This window comes from Corvus moneduloides, chromosome 1 (genome assembly GCF_009650955.1).
Source record: "Corvus moneduloides isolate bCorMon1 chromosome 1, bCorMon1.pri, whole genome shotgun sequence".
NCBI lineage: Eukaryota > Metazoa > Chordata > Aves > Passeriformes > Corvidae > Corvus > Corvus moneduloides.
The window spans coordinates 7,444,672-7,460,133 of NC_045476.1; the positions used below are offsets into that span (position 1 = coordinate 7,444,672).

A 15,462-nucleotide genomic window follows, 5' to 3' on the forward strand; every position below is an offset into this window, starting at 1 on the left:
TTGTTAGGGTATAATTTGCCCAGAGAATACCCTATCCCTGGAAGTGTTCAAGGCCAGGCTGGATGGGGCTTGGAGCAACCTGGTCTAATGGGAAGCATCCCTGCCCATGGCAGGGGGCTTGGAATGAGATGATCTTTAAGGTCCTTTCCAACCCAAAGCAATCTGTGAATCTCTGATAATGGGTTTTTAAAGCGGTTGCTTGGGGCTTCCGGGTCAGGAGTCCATGCATATTCCAGCATGGACCATGCACCCAGTGTAGCCCAGTTAAGTGTGTGAGAATCTGATCTTTCACAGTGAGGTCCACAAGTGAGTGGACTCCATTCATGGAGCCACCTTTGGGCTTACTGACAGCCCAGTTTCCCCTGGCCACTTCTGGCACAGCCCATCTCCAGGTAGCTCCTGCAGTTTCTCTGAAGCCTGAGAGATCAGGCTTGGCAAGGAGGGATGTCTTCTCAACCCCCTTGCATGTGGTACTGAAGTTTGCTGCAAGTGGGTGAAGGAGTGTGGCTACTTCAGGGAAGAAGATTCTCTTCAAAAGATGAGGAAGAAGCCAGAATATACCAAGATGAATATGTCCATCTCTTGGGACCATTTGTGGGAGGAGGCTAGGATCTTAGTCTGCTTTTGTAGCCTGTGGTAGAAGGGAATAGCTCACAGCATGAGGATGGATTTTGCTGCAAGATTTTGCTACAAAAGAAGTTTCCCAGCCATACCAAACAGCTTGAAGAAGAACTCAGGAGATGCAATTCTGTTTTTCCTTGGCCATACCCAAGACTGAGAAGATGACTTTGCTTTTTTTTTTATCTGCAGCACAACTCTTTACTTTTCCTTGTGCCTTATCATCTACCAAAGCTGGTTTATGCAGCATTTCTCATTGCATTAGTTTTCCTCTCCTGACAGATGATGCAGTGAGCAGAACTGACAGGACTTGTCTGAGCTCTGGTGTGAATGATTTGCTGTAATTGGCATGTCTGTCCCTTAGCTCCACCTGTATTATCTGAAGCATTACAGCTTTAAATTCTTACAGTTTGTATAATCTCTTTATTTATGTATGGTATTTCCCCCTTTATTCGTAATTTCTTGCTCTTCTTCTCACCATGGGTAAAATAACCCAAGAACTAGATAGTTCATTTGACAAACAGTGAAGTGCTATTTTTTTTTCCCCAAAAGGGTTTTTGATTTGATTCACTGATTTTCTCTTTTCCTTCTACTCTCAGAGGTTGCTCTCTCTTAAGATAATCAGGATAGCTAACCAGAGAGACTGATTCCTACCAGACATAGCTGACTGGAAACTTAAGGAACTAATGCACACAAGCTTGAAAAGATCCAGAACAAGTTGTAGGGCTCACCTTTTTACAGGAAAGGGAATTTTGTGGCTGCTCTCAGAATGAGCATTATGTGTTCTCTTATCCATACCTTTGTCATAACAGAAAAGACTTCAGGCTGCTCACAAAGACACCTTCTGGGTAAAAAACATAAGAAAAGATATGATTTTGCTCTACAAGCAGCAGCTGTGGATGACATTTTGCATGTAGAAACAAAAGCTATCTGGGCATCTTATGATACACTCAGACTTGCAGTGTCAGGGCATCAACAACCCACTTTGCCCCTCCACATTCTCAGTTCATCCCATCTCCATCAAACCTGTCAGCTTTACTGGGAGGGTTCCACCTGCAGGACTAATGGAAGGGGGAACCTGTGGCCATCGGGGTCCTCACCTTGGGTCTGCCCTGATTCTGGCTGGCCTTTGAACAGTTCACAGGAAATTACAGTTTTTTCACAGTGGGAAGATTGCACAAAATCAATTCTGAACATTCCTCTTGCTGCTGTGCTTGTCCTTGTTGCAACAGCACCAGCACAGAGGGAATGAGCAGCCCAGGGACTTTCTGCCTGACAGTGCAGAGCTGGACTGTGACTCTGGTTACAGTCTGGTACTGCACCAGGCCCAAAACAGGCAATAAAGAGAATTCACTTAGTGTCTAATTATTGCATTCAGTTTTGTTCTGTTTTGAAAACATAGTCTGGAAAACCCTGTGCAAGGAGGCCTTTTGCTTAAAGGCCAGGCAGGATTTGGCTCTTTTCTCTGGTTTTCGGTGATGTTGGCCTCAAATTGCCTTGTTGTTCCTGTCTGTAGACCGGTGATGATAATACCCTTACTTTTTCAAGCAGTTTGAGATCTTCTAATGAGGTATATTTTATACAGGCTTTATTAGAGTTCTTGTTTGTAGGATATTACGATACACAGGGTTGTTGCAATGTGACTTCAGAATATGTAATGTAATTATTTGTGCTGAGTATAAATACAGTTAAGGCAATGCTATCTGTGCTGGGATAAAATGACATTATGCTGCTTTGACATTTACCAAAAAAGCCTCCATTTTCTATATTGCATTTGCTGTGTGTCACTTGTGTTCTGCTACAACGTGACGGTAATGGATGAGAGAACAAGAAAAGCGTTTTGATTTTATTTTCTAAAAAAAATTTGATATTTTGTATTAATAGGAGCTTTTCTCTTTGAAGCCAGGCTTCATATCAGTTGTCATATGGTTGCTAATCTTTTCTGCCATCATGTTCAAAAGAAAATTATGAGGCAAAAAAGACATTGGGTGAAGAAGACGAAATTATATTTTTCTTGTGGCAGTAGGATTCAAAGATATAATTATTGCTTATCCTTTGTGGACATCATCAGGTTGATAAATACAGTTAGATTGTTTGCCATCCCTGAACTAATTCTTAAGGCTTAGGCAAGTCAGCAGTGGAACTAATATGTTCAGCTTCTTATTAATAAGAAACAGAAATTGTTGCTTAAATGCTTGATCTTACCAACACTTGCTAGGGGTATAGTGTCTACCTTACTCTTAAAAAAGTCTAGTGAAATCTGGCTGAAAGGCATCTTACAAGTTCGTGGTGTATTCCCAAAGCAGGTGTGCAGCAGCTTAAACAAGGACATTCCTGAAACTGAAATCTTACTCTTCTCTTTTCGCAGGGATCCCCAGAATTTGTATCCCCCTGAGGTCAGCAATGCAAAGCTTCAGTATGCTGGTTGGGGTCCAAAAGGGCAACAGCTGGTAAGAGAAAAAAAAAAGTGTGCCAATGCATTTAGAGACCATACTGCTATTGCTTGGAAGTAAAGAAACAATAATTCCTTTTTGAATAGTTCCTTGAAACCTGTGTGGTAGCTTCTAGCATTTATTTGTGATTGTTCTATCATGTAATTTATAAAATTATTATAAAGATTATAAAATATGTCATGTATTTATAAAATTCCCAAATAGATCCATTCACTTCAAAGTAATCGTGTCTAAAAATGCAGAGAAAGAACACTTCATGAAAGCTTTTTGAGAGGATGCACCTGCTTCTCCCGATGCTGGACACAGGACAGATTATAGAGATAATAGACAGTTTGATTTATTTAGCATCTCATTGCTTCACAAGGGCATCTTCAGACTTGCAAACTTGGCAGTGGGGATATGTTAATATTAGCAGCCCAGTTTGGAGAATGCATCTCTCTATAGCAGAGATGCCCTGAATTTGCCCTGTGGTTGTTTGCAAAATAGACAGAATTAGAAGTGGATCCTGGAAAGTTTTCAGAGCTGCTTAAAAAAAACCAACCAAACCACTTGTCAGGGATTCATTGTATTTCATGGAGCTATTCATACTGCAACAATCTTAAAATCTCCAGTATTTTACCCCTCAGCCACTGCCATCCTGGATGTGCCCATTTTTTTCAGTTTTTTCAGAGCATGTATTTCCTGGCCAGATCCCCTGGCTTCATTTCCTGGTGCAAATCCAATATTAAATTTTTTCCATATTCCAAACACTCTCTTTCTGCCGTAACAAAAAATGAAAAAGTGGCAACATCTTTTTTGATATGGAAGGTTTATACCGAGAAATGAGCTTTGAAAGCTCATTAAAGGAGAAAATCTGGCATTTGTCTCCTGTTCCCAGCCCTCTCTTGGGGACTGTTTGTCTGTGTCCTTAACTAGATTGTTTTAAATTCTGTGATTTAAAGAACAGCTGTAGGAGTCATTATAATTGCAAGTCTGAAAATCGGGTAGGAGAAAACATAACAGATACAGGAACAGGAAAGTCTTTCCTCTGCTCCATCAGGAAAATTGTGTTTCAGCATCATTGACCTCAAATCTGATCAGAGAGGAGGTGCAGCAGCCTTTACCTCCATGCAGCATGTCCTCTGAGGAGCTCTTTGCTCTCATTGCACGCAGATGGAAGGGACCTTACACATCACATTGTTCCAATCCCCCCACCATGTGTAGGGAATATCTTTAGGACATAGCAAACAAAGCCAAACATTTTTTCCTTCACTGCTCACTAGCTCTATTTTAAGTCTGACAAACTGAGTTTCACAATGTGTAACAAAAACTACATCTGCTAATTAGAAGCTACTATTGAGTGGCATTAGTCACGTTTTCCACCACACAAGTGAATCTTCCTTCCTTTAGCAGAGTTTTTCTGTGAACTTTTGTGCCCTCAGCACCTGTAATCACAGCTTGTTGCTGACTCACACCCATGCCCATTTTACCAAGCTGAAGGGCTGCACCTAATTTCCACCTTGGAAAGAAGAACTAATGAGATCTTATACCAAAGCCAAGATGACCAATTTACTGCCTCCATGGCCTTCTCTACCAAAGTAAAATAACCACACAGAAAGGAAAAATGTTCATATCAAAATAGATAAATTGTATCTCCAACAGGACAGTATATACAGTCCAAGAGAAGAAAAGTCTTCTTTACTCCCAACTTTATCATTTAATGCCGAGGTAGCTGATACCAATTTCCACCATATTTCATTAAGAAATTTTCAGTGAAAACTCAAAGCCCTAAGAATTCTGTACAAGTTCCTACTGTGGGGTACATGCTATATATCTATCTATCTATCTATATATATATATATGTATATATATATACATATTTACGTACCTTTAAAAATCCCTGTGGTTGTTGAATTCTGTATGAATCTTGGAAATAACTTGCTACAGCAAATTTGTTCTGCATGCTTATTTTTTCTTTTTTCTTTTTCTTTTTTCTTTTTTACTTCCAAATATGTAAAATTATTGGCCCGTAATTGAGCTTTATTCCCTTTTCTTGCATTTGGAATCAGGTTAGGTGAGGAGCAACTCACTGGTAGTTTAAGCGTTATTTTTTCATACTTCTAATATATGTACCTTTTTGCCCTTTTCTTTGCCAGTCATTTACCTTGAAATAAAATTATAGCTGTAGTTTATAAAATAAACATGCTTTTACATACATCAGTATAATCTTTTTATATCTAACAATCAGCAGAGAATTGCCAGAGAAAAAAGAGAAGCTTTTAAAATAAGAAAAAAACCCTACAAGCATTATAAATGAGATCTGGAAATACACCATGTTCACTGTTCTGTATTTCAGGACTAATTGGGTTACTCAGAATATAATTGCCAGCGAAATTCGTGTCACCTTCTGTGGAGATGCAAAGACAGAGAAAAATTAAAGTCTATTAAAATTTGATAGTGGGAATGTGTTTGCTGAATGTACACTGAGTTGTGTTGCAGGAGAAGGAGGAAAAATATGCTGAGTGGGAGGGAAAGGAGTAGCTGGGAAGTGCATGTCAGCTGCCCTGGTTCCAGGAGGTTCCTGAGTGTGTTTGAGGAGGGTCCTACGGCAGCAATTAGGAACCCGAGTGTGTCAGGCCTGGTGCTGCATGCAGCAGCAGCCCTCTGGGCACAGGCTCAATCCAATTTTATGCTGCATCTCCCAGGAAAGGTGGGAGTGAAGGGCAAGTGGGTTTTGCATCACCTTGAAGATACCCCAATTTTCAGGAAATAGAAAAGCTTTCCCCTTGAAATCTCCTGGTTTGTTCTTTTTTGGCAACACAAAGGAGAGGCAGGGCAGGAGAGTAAGAGGGCTTGGTTCCAAAATTTTTATTCTCTTTGTAGCTTCTATTTCATCCTTCCTAGGGGAACTTTTGGGTTCCTGTGCCTGACCTCTTTCTCTCTTGCATGTCTAATCATTCAAAAAAAACCCCAAATCTGAAATAGAAGGAGCCTGAATGATCTTCATTCTCTGTGATTAAAAATATAGTGGAATATTCCCAGGAGCAATTTTCTATTTATCTTGCTTTATTTTGTCCTTTCTCATTAAATTATATGCCAATTTTGGGGTGATTAAGTCCTCAGAGCATGGTTCTTCACTTCTTACTGGCCTGCAGAATGCCACACATGCCAACTGAGCTGTTTAAATAACGGCAGATACTGGATCTGAGAAAATCAGAATGCAAAAAAGCTCTCACTTCTGGCACCTCAGAAAAATGCTTCAGCTTTTCTCTGATCTCAGCCAAAGTCTTGACAAATAAAGTCTCACAAAGCTGTTGGAAGAATGGGGCCCTCACCAGTGTGAGCTCCAGAGTCATTAGAAAGAGAGCCACTAATTTCAATGCAAGAGGGAACACAGTCCCTAAATCTGGCTGTTAATGAAGGGCTCATTCCTCTCATTTGTCCTACAGCATGAGTCATCATTTATGCTTTTATAGAATAAGTGAAAAACACTGTTAACTTGGAATAGCTGTGTGATATATTCACTATTTGTGGGTGTAAATGACTATGCAAAATGCCTATGGGAAAAATCCATCCTTTCCATGGTGCACCTGACAGCCCAAAGTCACACTTAGTGTTCAGTTTCATCAGCCCACTGGCCTTCAGCATGGTGCTTGGTGTTTTTTTAGTGAACAGACTGTATTATCCCAGTTTGTGTGATACTTTCCAGCAATATGAGGCTGTGGGTGGCATAACAGGACTGCAAAAAAGTGTTATTCTGTACCTTTGTCCTGTTCTGGGTGTGCTTATTTACACAAGAATCTTCACTCCTTGGATTTCTTCTCTTATTCTGATCATGCCATCTATGACTCAACAGCTACCCACTTCTGATTTTGCCACAAAAAAATGAAAACCTTCTGTTAATTGATCTTATTGGAATATTTTACCAGTTTCATCATGTTCCATCTCATGTTCCAAGGCTCTGCCCACATCCCGAGAGCTCACGTAATGTTCCCGTGATACATTTGCCCCAACAGCATCTAAGAAAAGGTTAATAGTGCCTCTGGTCCTGAGCTCAGCTTCATAAAACTTGTGTGGCTGACAGGCCTGGACCTGTCTATTTATCAAGAAAAGTAAGTGCAGTGTGAAGAGGTTTCCTTTGTTGTTTTGCTTGGCAGCACAGCCGAAGTCAGGGAGTGCTTCAGGAGTAAGAGACTGTCCAGTGCATGTCTGTAGCTGAGGTGCTCAAGGAATCCAATAAACCCAAAGCTTTCAGGAGGTTTTTATTTAAGTTATCCCAAAATGTGCACATCCAGGTTCAAAGTATTTGCATTAAGCACCAGCTGGGAATATCCATGGGCCCTACTGCCAAAAGGAAGGAGGAGGCGGGAGGCCTGCTCTAATAAAATGCAGTGAATATTTGTCTGCGTTGACAGCACTAAATACAGTTCACAGGAGCTGTTAAACTCCGGTTTCAAAAGCAGAAGCACTTCTGCTGTGCTGCTATTTTCTTTTTTTTCAAAATCAGAATCTGTAACCGTCCTGACAGATATTAATGGTAATGGTGACACTTCAGATGCTGGGGGAAGCAGTTTTGCACAACTTTAGAGGCAGCAGTTATAATTCTAAAAAATACCTCTCATAGATCATAGTATTTATTCTTCTACAAAGAGAAACATTTTTTTTAAGGTTCTCCTGACCAGTCAGTCTTTTACTGTTTACACAGTTTTTTTAAGTACCTAAAACATACAGAAAGAGGGTTGGGGTTGCTGGAAGTTTTGTGTGCCCTTGCACTTACTGCAGCCCCACAGAAGGGTCAAAACACGTTTTTCCTGCATTCATAGGCAATTAGCCTTTTTCAGTGTCAACTCTTTTTGGAGCAGGAGCTATCTCTTATTCTTGTAGACTACAATCAAGTTTGTAATTGGTTCTAAGGTAACAGAAGTTAAGTTTCACAGCAGGTGCAGAAGATGCAGTAAGAAATCTCTATTTCAGGGAAATGCAAATGCCAGGAAAAAAAAAGGAGTGATTCTTTCAGCCTCTACCATGTTAGGGGTTTTCAGGCGCCTTCAAACAGTGAATGCTGATGCTGGCAAACAGCTTATTGTCATAAATATTGCTGTTTTAAAAAGTGCAATACGATTAAGAGAAACATCAGGTTTTCTTGATATTTAAAACATTTGAATGATAGATCCTGCTGCACATGACCAGAAGCTATCCATCTCCCTTATCTTTTTTTTTTTCTAATGCTGTAGTACAATGTTTTGCCAAGTAGTATATCTAGATGCAAAAAAAAAAAGCTGGTTAAGTGATGACACCTGGAACTAAACTGGAGTGACTCCTCTAATTAGAAGTTTTTTCCTTGCCTGAATTTGTGCCTGTCATGCCAGCTTAGTTCCAGGCAGAAGGGCTGCACAGATATCAAGGGAAGGGGACCATTTTCACAGGAGGCACTGAATTATCTGCTGTTGTTCCTATTCCAGCTGGGCTTTTGAACTGCTCTGGGTATAATTGCTATAGGTCTATTTGTCTCTACCATTCTTTCATAGATTTTTGCATCATTATTTTCAAGCTGCTGTTCCCTCACCTTTTCTTTTTGCAATGACATCTGAATCAATATTTAGCTGTGGTCTGCTGTATGTAATTATTCTGGCTTGCTTATCTTGCTAGTTGCAAGAAAAAAAACTTCTGCCCTGTCTCCCTCTCCACCCCCATCCCCAAAGTCTATGTAAGCTCTATTTAAGCATAGTGAGGGATATTCAGGCAGATTTTTAAATGGTCCCTGCATTCTGGAAATGCAAGACTTTCAGCATAATAATGTGCCAACCTCATCCCCTTCTCCAGTGTCAGAATATGAAATTTTTTAGGGAGATGTCAGTAAGATGTAATACACATACACTGAGCACCTGGACAGGTTGCTCCTTTCCCCTCTCCCCTTGCTTTATTCAAATAATTCCACTGGAAAAGTGTTGTGTTTAGGTTTTGTTTTGTTTCTTGGTTTGTTTTTTTTTCCTTTGATACTCTCTTTGGTTACAGTGGCAGCAGTGTCCTACTTTTAACCTTGCACATCCTTGTCATTCCTTTGTTACCCTTGGGCTTGGTGTTGGGTCCTCATTCCCCAAAGGGAGGTTTTGGCACAGTCAGTGTTATTTTTTTTGCTGAGAAATGGTCACATCCCTTCCCCTCCCAGCATCCTTGGTACTGCATCTTCATCAGTGGCAAAAGAGCAAGATATTTAAGATAATTGAAGGTGCTGCAACAAATGTTACTGAAAGAAGATGTAGGTGATTTTATTTAAAATAAGATGTTGCTCTTTCTGTGGACATGAAAGATTTCAGAGGACAAAATGGAATTGATTATTTGCCATAGAAGTTTCACCAATAAATCAGAAAGTAGCTGCCCTTACACCCAAATATGAGGCAGAGGATGATGTATGTATTTCTGCTGGGGCTGAGACACTCCCACAGGCTTCCTCTGTGATTTCTTATATGTCACTTTGTTCTCTGGTGAAGTTGCAGCAATGGATTCCTACCTTTAAATGGACTTACAGAATTGATGCATTAAATGTTGCAGACATTCACAGTCTGCATTAAGGAAACTGAGTTTGTACTTACAAGAAATGCATATATCCATGGATTTACTAGCTTAGAGGAGCTCACCATCTTGTTCCTCTACAAGGAAAGTACTGAATTCTCTTCCTTTTTATGTTACTGCATTTCCTCACCTGCTGCCGTACAAGATTCCTAGCAGTAAAACACTCCAGCATTGGGTCAGTTCCACTGAAAGTAACTCCCTCCTATTGCAGAAATTTCTTGAATTTCAGTTGAGATTTATGGATATCAAACAACTCTTTTTTGTTAAGAGCAGTTTTCATTTCAGAGATCTAACTGCCAAAAGTGTCTTCTTGGCTGTGCATAAGGGTTCCTGGCATCTTACAAATCAGTGGTTGGTGGGTGATGGCCATTGAAATACATGCCCGTGAAAAGCGTTGTTCTTGAAAAGTGCCATGAAAATAGTTACCTTTTACTTTAGATAGCAGCAGTCACTGCTGAGAGTGAGGTGAAGTGGCAGCCATTGGGATGCCACAAGCGGGACTGAGCAGTGCCACCCAAGGGACCGTGGAGTGTCCCACCTTGGCTTGTGGTGCTCCATCCCCAGAAACTGCCATTTACCAGACAGATGAGGAAACTTCATGAAAAATTCTGTTAGGTCTCCTCCTCCCCTGCTGGAATAGGTGTTGAGTGTTTCTACAACCAAGCTTCTAATTAAAGAGGAATATTGGAGTGACCAGCTCACTGTCCAAGGTCGGATGTGCACCTGGAGGAATCCTGAATCCCAATTGCCAGCTTCTTTATGCTGACACAAATAATCTCTCTGCTCTTCTTAGTCAGGTATTCTTTCTATAACACAATAAAGTATTTTAAATGGAACACTGTATCATCTCACATTAAATAATCTAATTTACAGTCATGCCCTACATAACCATCAGAGATATTAGGTTATAGAATACAAAATAATCCATCAAGCAGAACTTAAAAGCAGAATCAGAGTTCCATACTAAATGGTACATTTACTATTACATTCTTTTATATAACAAGGCAGTTATAAATTAAAATAACCCCATTAGAATACAGGGCAATGAAATACAAGCAGACATGGTTCTTTCTCATTGCTGAGGTGAAAAAAACCCTCTTTGCTTCCCTGAAGAACAGAAAATAGGGCAGCACGTTTTTCTTCAAACATATATTTTTAAATCTCCAGATTTGTGATAATTGTTTATTTGGCTGTACTTTGGTACATTCTAGGTGTGATTAGAATTCGTGCATGTTGTGGTCTAACCTGCTCACAGAATACAAATGGAAATGTGCAGCATTTGTAATGATGCAATGTCAGAAACGTAAAATAGCTCATAGAAAACTGAGAAGAATATTAATGCACAGAAGGACTTAAGCTGGGAGAATCAAGAGGGAAAATCTCTTCTGTACCCAGTTTAAAAGGAAAAATTTTGGGAATGTGTCTCCATTCCATAGAAATCTCTCATTACTTCTATAGTCCATTATGTGGGACTTTATCTCAAGTATTAGTTTTGACAATTTTGGATTGTCTAAAGACATTTAAACCCACAAGATCTTTATAACTCTACTGATTTCCTAAGAGAGAATCCAAGCGGGATAGTTCCGAGCAAGTTTCTGGACAGACCAAATTCTGTTCTCCTGAATTCCAGGGCTTGATACTTTTTTGCCATATTTCCTCATGTAATCCTGAGCTTCATCACCTCATGGTGTGTGCAGCATCAGCTGCTCCCAGATTTCGCCTTGCCCTGCAATTTCTCCTGGTTTGAAACTGTGAGGTCCAGCAGAGCATCTCCCTTCATCAGCTCCTTCATCACCTGTGTCAGGGCAAATGCCCTCCACAGACCTCCTGGGTTATCGTGCTCATGTTGTTGACCCTCCAGGAGTTAAGAGTTAAGGTGCCCCATGAGGATCAGGGTCTTTGAATGTGAGGCTTCTTTCATTTATATGAAGAAGGGCTCATCTCCTTCTTCTTGACCAGCCAGTTGGTAACAGATGCTCCCACTGCTCCTTTTCTTCCTCCACCCATACCCACGCCCTACAAGGTGATCACCTCCCCCAGCACCAGAGAAAAGTCACCTCCAGACCTGGAGAGCCACATCCTCTCTCAGGAACCCTTAAGACACTGCTCTAGAGCTCTGGACACTGTTGACAGGTATAGGAAATGTTTCTTTATTTGAAGACATGAAGGAATGCTTTCCCATTCTCTCTGACATTTTAGTCACTTTGTTGATCGCATGTGATGAAAGCAAAGTTAAGTTCTTAATGGTTATTTTACAAGATATATTGGCAGTTTCCAAGCTATGTGGCTAAAATCAGGAGATTTGCATGATTTACTAGTGGTGACTCTTCTACACTTCCTTTCCCAAACATGCAATCAACGCCACCAAGGGCAGCATATTTTTTGTTCGACTTTTGCAGTGATTCTGGTGGTTTCCCTTGCACAAACACTTGCATTTCTTGTCATTGCACAGATTTCCATGCAGCTAAGCTCTTACACCACTGGAATCACATGTGTTCAAGTCTTCCAACCCCAGTGAGAAGGCATCAATATTGTTTTTGACGTGTTCATGGATCAGCATGATTCTTACTTGCATCAATCTGCACTACTGTATTCTCTGGCTGCAGTAGTCCCCTGGGATTTTTAAGCTCTCTGTCCTGAAAGCTTCCCTGCAGAATTATTTTAAACAGGTGTAGTCCTCATTTTGATGTAAACATTACCTTTGCCTATGTCTGAGCAAGGTAAATGTGAATTAAACTAAGATTTATCTCTTTGTGGCATACATTCAGAAACTGCTATTTCTTCTAAATCCCTGGTGTCTTAAGGAGTTAGCTTCTTACTTTGAATTAAAACAAAGATAAACCCTGATATAAAAACCTGAAACTATAGCCTTTTCTGTCAATTATTTATTAAGATGTGATTCTCTGCAATGTGCTGATTGTGTGGAAGAATTTCATTGATTCATCACTGGTCTTAATAATGACATTTTCATTTTCTGAAGAAAAAATGTTGATTTAAAAATTCTTTATCTCACTCTTCCGTCATAATTGCTATCTGTCTCTTTTCTAAATTATGATCATGAACCAATTGATGGAGAGAATGAAAATATTTTGAACGTTTTTATCTTGTATTTTTTTATCAGTGCTATCAAACTATATTTAAATGGCAACAAGAAAAGTCTAATTAAAATTGTAGATCTTAATATGTAAGCTCACTGGTGAGGAGCAGTTTATGGTTTTATTACTCTTTTTGAAGAACTGATACGAGCTGGTGTAATCACATCGTATGCATTAGGAAAAACACTAATGACAGAATACATTAATGACAGCTATTTGAACATCAAAGTTTGCATTTTATGAGGCTCAAAAGAAGAAATTGGCAGAAGATTCATTAAATAATGCATAATCAATCAGCAACAAGCTTTAGAACTGATTTTGAGTTGATCACACATTTTTCTGCTGAAGTTGATGTAAGAGCAATAACTACAAAATGCCAAGACCTTTCCGGTACGATGCTCGTCACACTTCCTTGATATCACAAAATGAAAACACAATTATTGTATCTGCTTCAAGATGCTACATGGATGAGGACAGGCCCATGCTAATTGTGTGTGGTACAGACAGGTTTTAGCTTGAACAAACAGCAGGGAATCTCTCTCTCTGCAGCTTTTCATTTTCACAGTCCTCAGCTTCCAGGTTTCATCTGGCAGCGTGAAAACAAAACCAGCTTAAGAAGTGATGCCTCCAAAATATTTGGATGGAATTAAAGAGCACTGGAAATGGTGGAGAGAAAGGAGAGGTCTCTCTGTATGTGCATACCAGGAAGGGTTTGATCATGATCAAATCTACTTGTGTCCATGATCTGACATTTCCAAACCCCATTTACAAGCTGTGACTCTGTTACAGACCTCAGCCAGCTACTTAGCATATAAATAAAGACATAATACTTTTCCACTTCCTGAACATATTGGTAAGATAAATCTGTGTATTTTCCAGAGGCTTTCCGATCAATGTGATGAATAACATCATATAAATATGTAAATAGTTAATATAGAGTTCAGCACAAAACATTCCTGTTGTTGAAACCCAAAAGAAAATGAACAGGAGTCAGACTATTCTAAGGAAGTATCTTATGCTGAAAAGTTTTTAATAAAAGTCCTTGATTAAAGGGACTTTAAACCCCCCTTGTGGCATTATTGTGGTGGGTTGCCAAGCAAGCTGCCCTATCACTCCCTCTCCCCAATGGGCATGGGGGAGAAAATTCTGTGAAAATCTCATCAGTGGAGTTAAGGACAGAGGGATCACTCACTAGTTGCCATCAGGGCAAAACAGACTCAAGTTGGGGAAATCAATTTGATAATTTGCCATTAATTGTAACAGAATTGTGAGAGTGAGAAACAAAACAAAATCAAGCACAGCTTCCCTTCCTCCCCCTCCTCCTCCACTGACCATGGTGTCTGCAAGTCTGTTTCTCTCACATTTTCTCGCTCACATACAAAACCAGCATTTTTACCCTTTTATAAAACATTTTCACAGATGCACTAGCAGCATCCCTGATGGGGGCTCAGCTTTGACCAGTGACAGGCCTGTCACTTTTCACAGACTTTTTTTTTCTTTTTTAACTGATTCTGCAAAATAAATACAAGCATTTCTGAGAGACGCAAAAAGTTTTAAGATTATTCTGTTTCCTTGTTAATTATTCAGAATATGCTCTCAGGTAAACTGGTTTTCTAGCAAAACAGCAGAAAAAGAAAAACTAAAAGAAAAGTTTAACATTAAAAACAAGAAACAATGAAGTACATTATGTTGGATGAGAATAGTATGTTTATTTGTAGTTCTATTTCCCCACTCACTGTGTCTTCCATTTTGTGACCAGTCTTTTTAAGCCTCAAAGGAAGCTTGAACTGATTTTGAATTTAAAACAGGGTTTTGTGGTTTAACCCCAGCCAGCAGCCAAGCCCCACACAGCTGCTCACTCCAGTGGGATCAGGGAGAGAACCAGAAGAGTAAAAGCCAGAGCACTTGTGGGTGAAGATAAAGACAGTTTAACAGGGAAAGGAAAAGCTGTGCACACAAGCAAAGCAAAACAGGGAATTAATTCACTGCTTCCCATGGCCGGGCAGGTGTTCAGCATCTCCAGGAGAGCAGAGCCCCATCACACATATCAGTGACTTGGGAAGACCATCAAGAAGCACCAAGAAGCACCATCACTCAAATGTTCCCCTCTTCCTCCTTCTTCCCCCCATTTTATATACTGATCATGATGGCACCTGGTCTGGGATATCCCTTGGAGCAGTTTGGGTCGCCTGTCCTGGCTCCTCCCAACTTCCCAGGCACCCCCAGCCTCCTTGCCTGCATGGCAGCACCAAAAGCAGAAAAATCCTTGGCTTTGTGCAACCCCTGCTCTGCAATAACAAAAATATCTCTGTATTATCAACCCTGTGCTCAGCACAAATCCAAAACACAGCCCTATACCAGACACTGGGAAGGAAATTAACTCTACCCCAGCCAAACCCAGCCCAGAGTGTCAAGGCAAGGCTTTGTGCCTCTCTGTTCATGAGGGCCAGCTCTTGTTGAGCAAACTCTCCATGTCAAAGGGCCAACCTTTCCATGTTATCTATTCTCTCACAGATAAATCCTGTGGGCTCACCCTGCAGTGTGGAAATGTGCATTTTAATGTGTAGGAAACATTTACACTTCCCAATGTGCTAATAATTTAAAGTAATGAGCACCCAGGCATTTACTTTATGCTAAATTTGAGTGACGCAGCTCATTTAGTTGACAAGTTATATGCTAGAAATTGTGGGATAAAGAGAACATAAACTTAGAATGCCACCCTACAGCTGGAAAATAAATAGGAG

At 40.2% G+C, this 15,462-nt stretch overlaps 1 protein-coding gene across 5 annotated transcripts in view; it reads left to right on the plus strand.

The window, feature by feature from the left end:
• DPP6 (dipeptidyl peptidase like 6) overlaps window positions 1-15,462 on the plus strand; it is a 540,763-nt gene that overhangs the window by 438,427 nt on the left and 86,874 nt on the right. For all 5 annotated transcript variants that reach the window (XM_032098969.1, XM_032098980.1, XM_032098952.1 and 2 more), the window contains exon 7: window positions 2,987-3,068. In XM_032098969.1, the coding sequence (XP_031954860.1) occupies window positions 2,987-3,068 (82 nt within the window). The remainder of the gene's footprint in view (window positions 1-2,986; window positions 3,069-15,462) is intronic.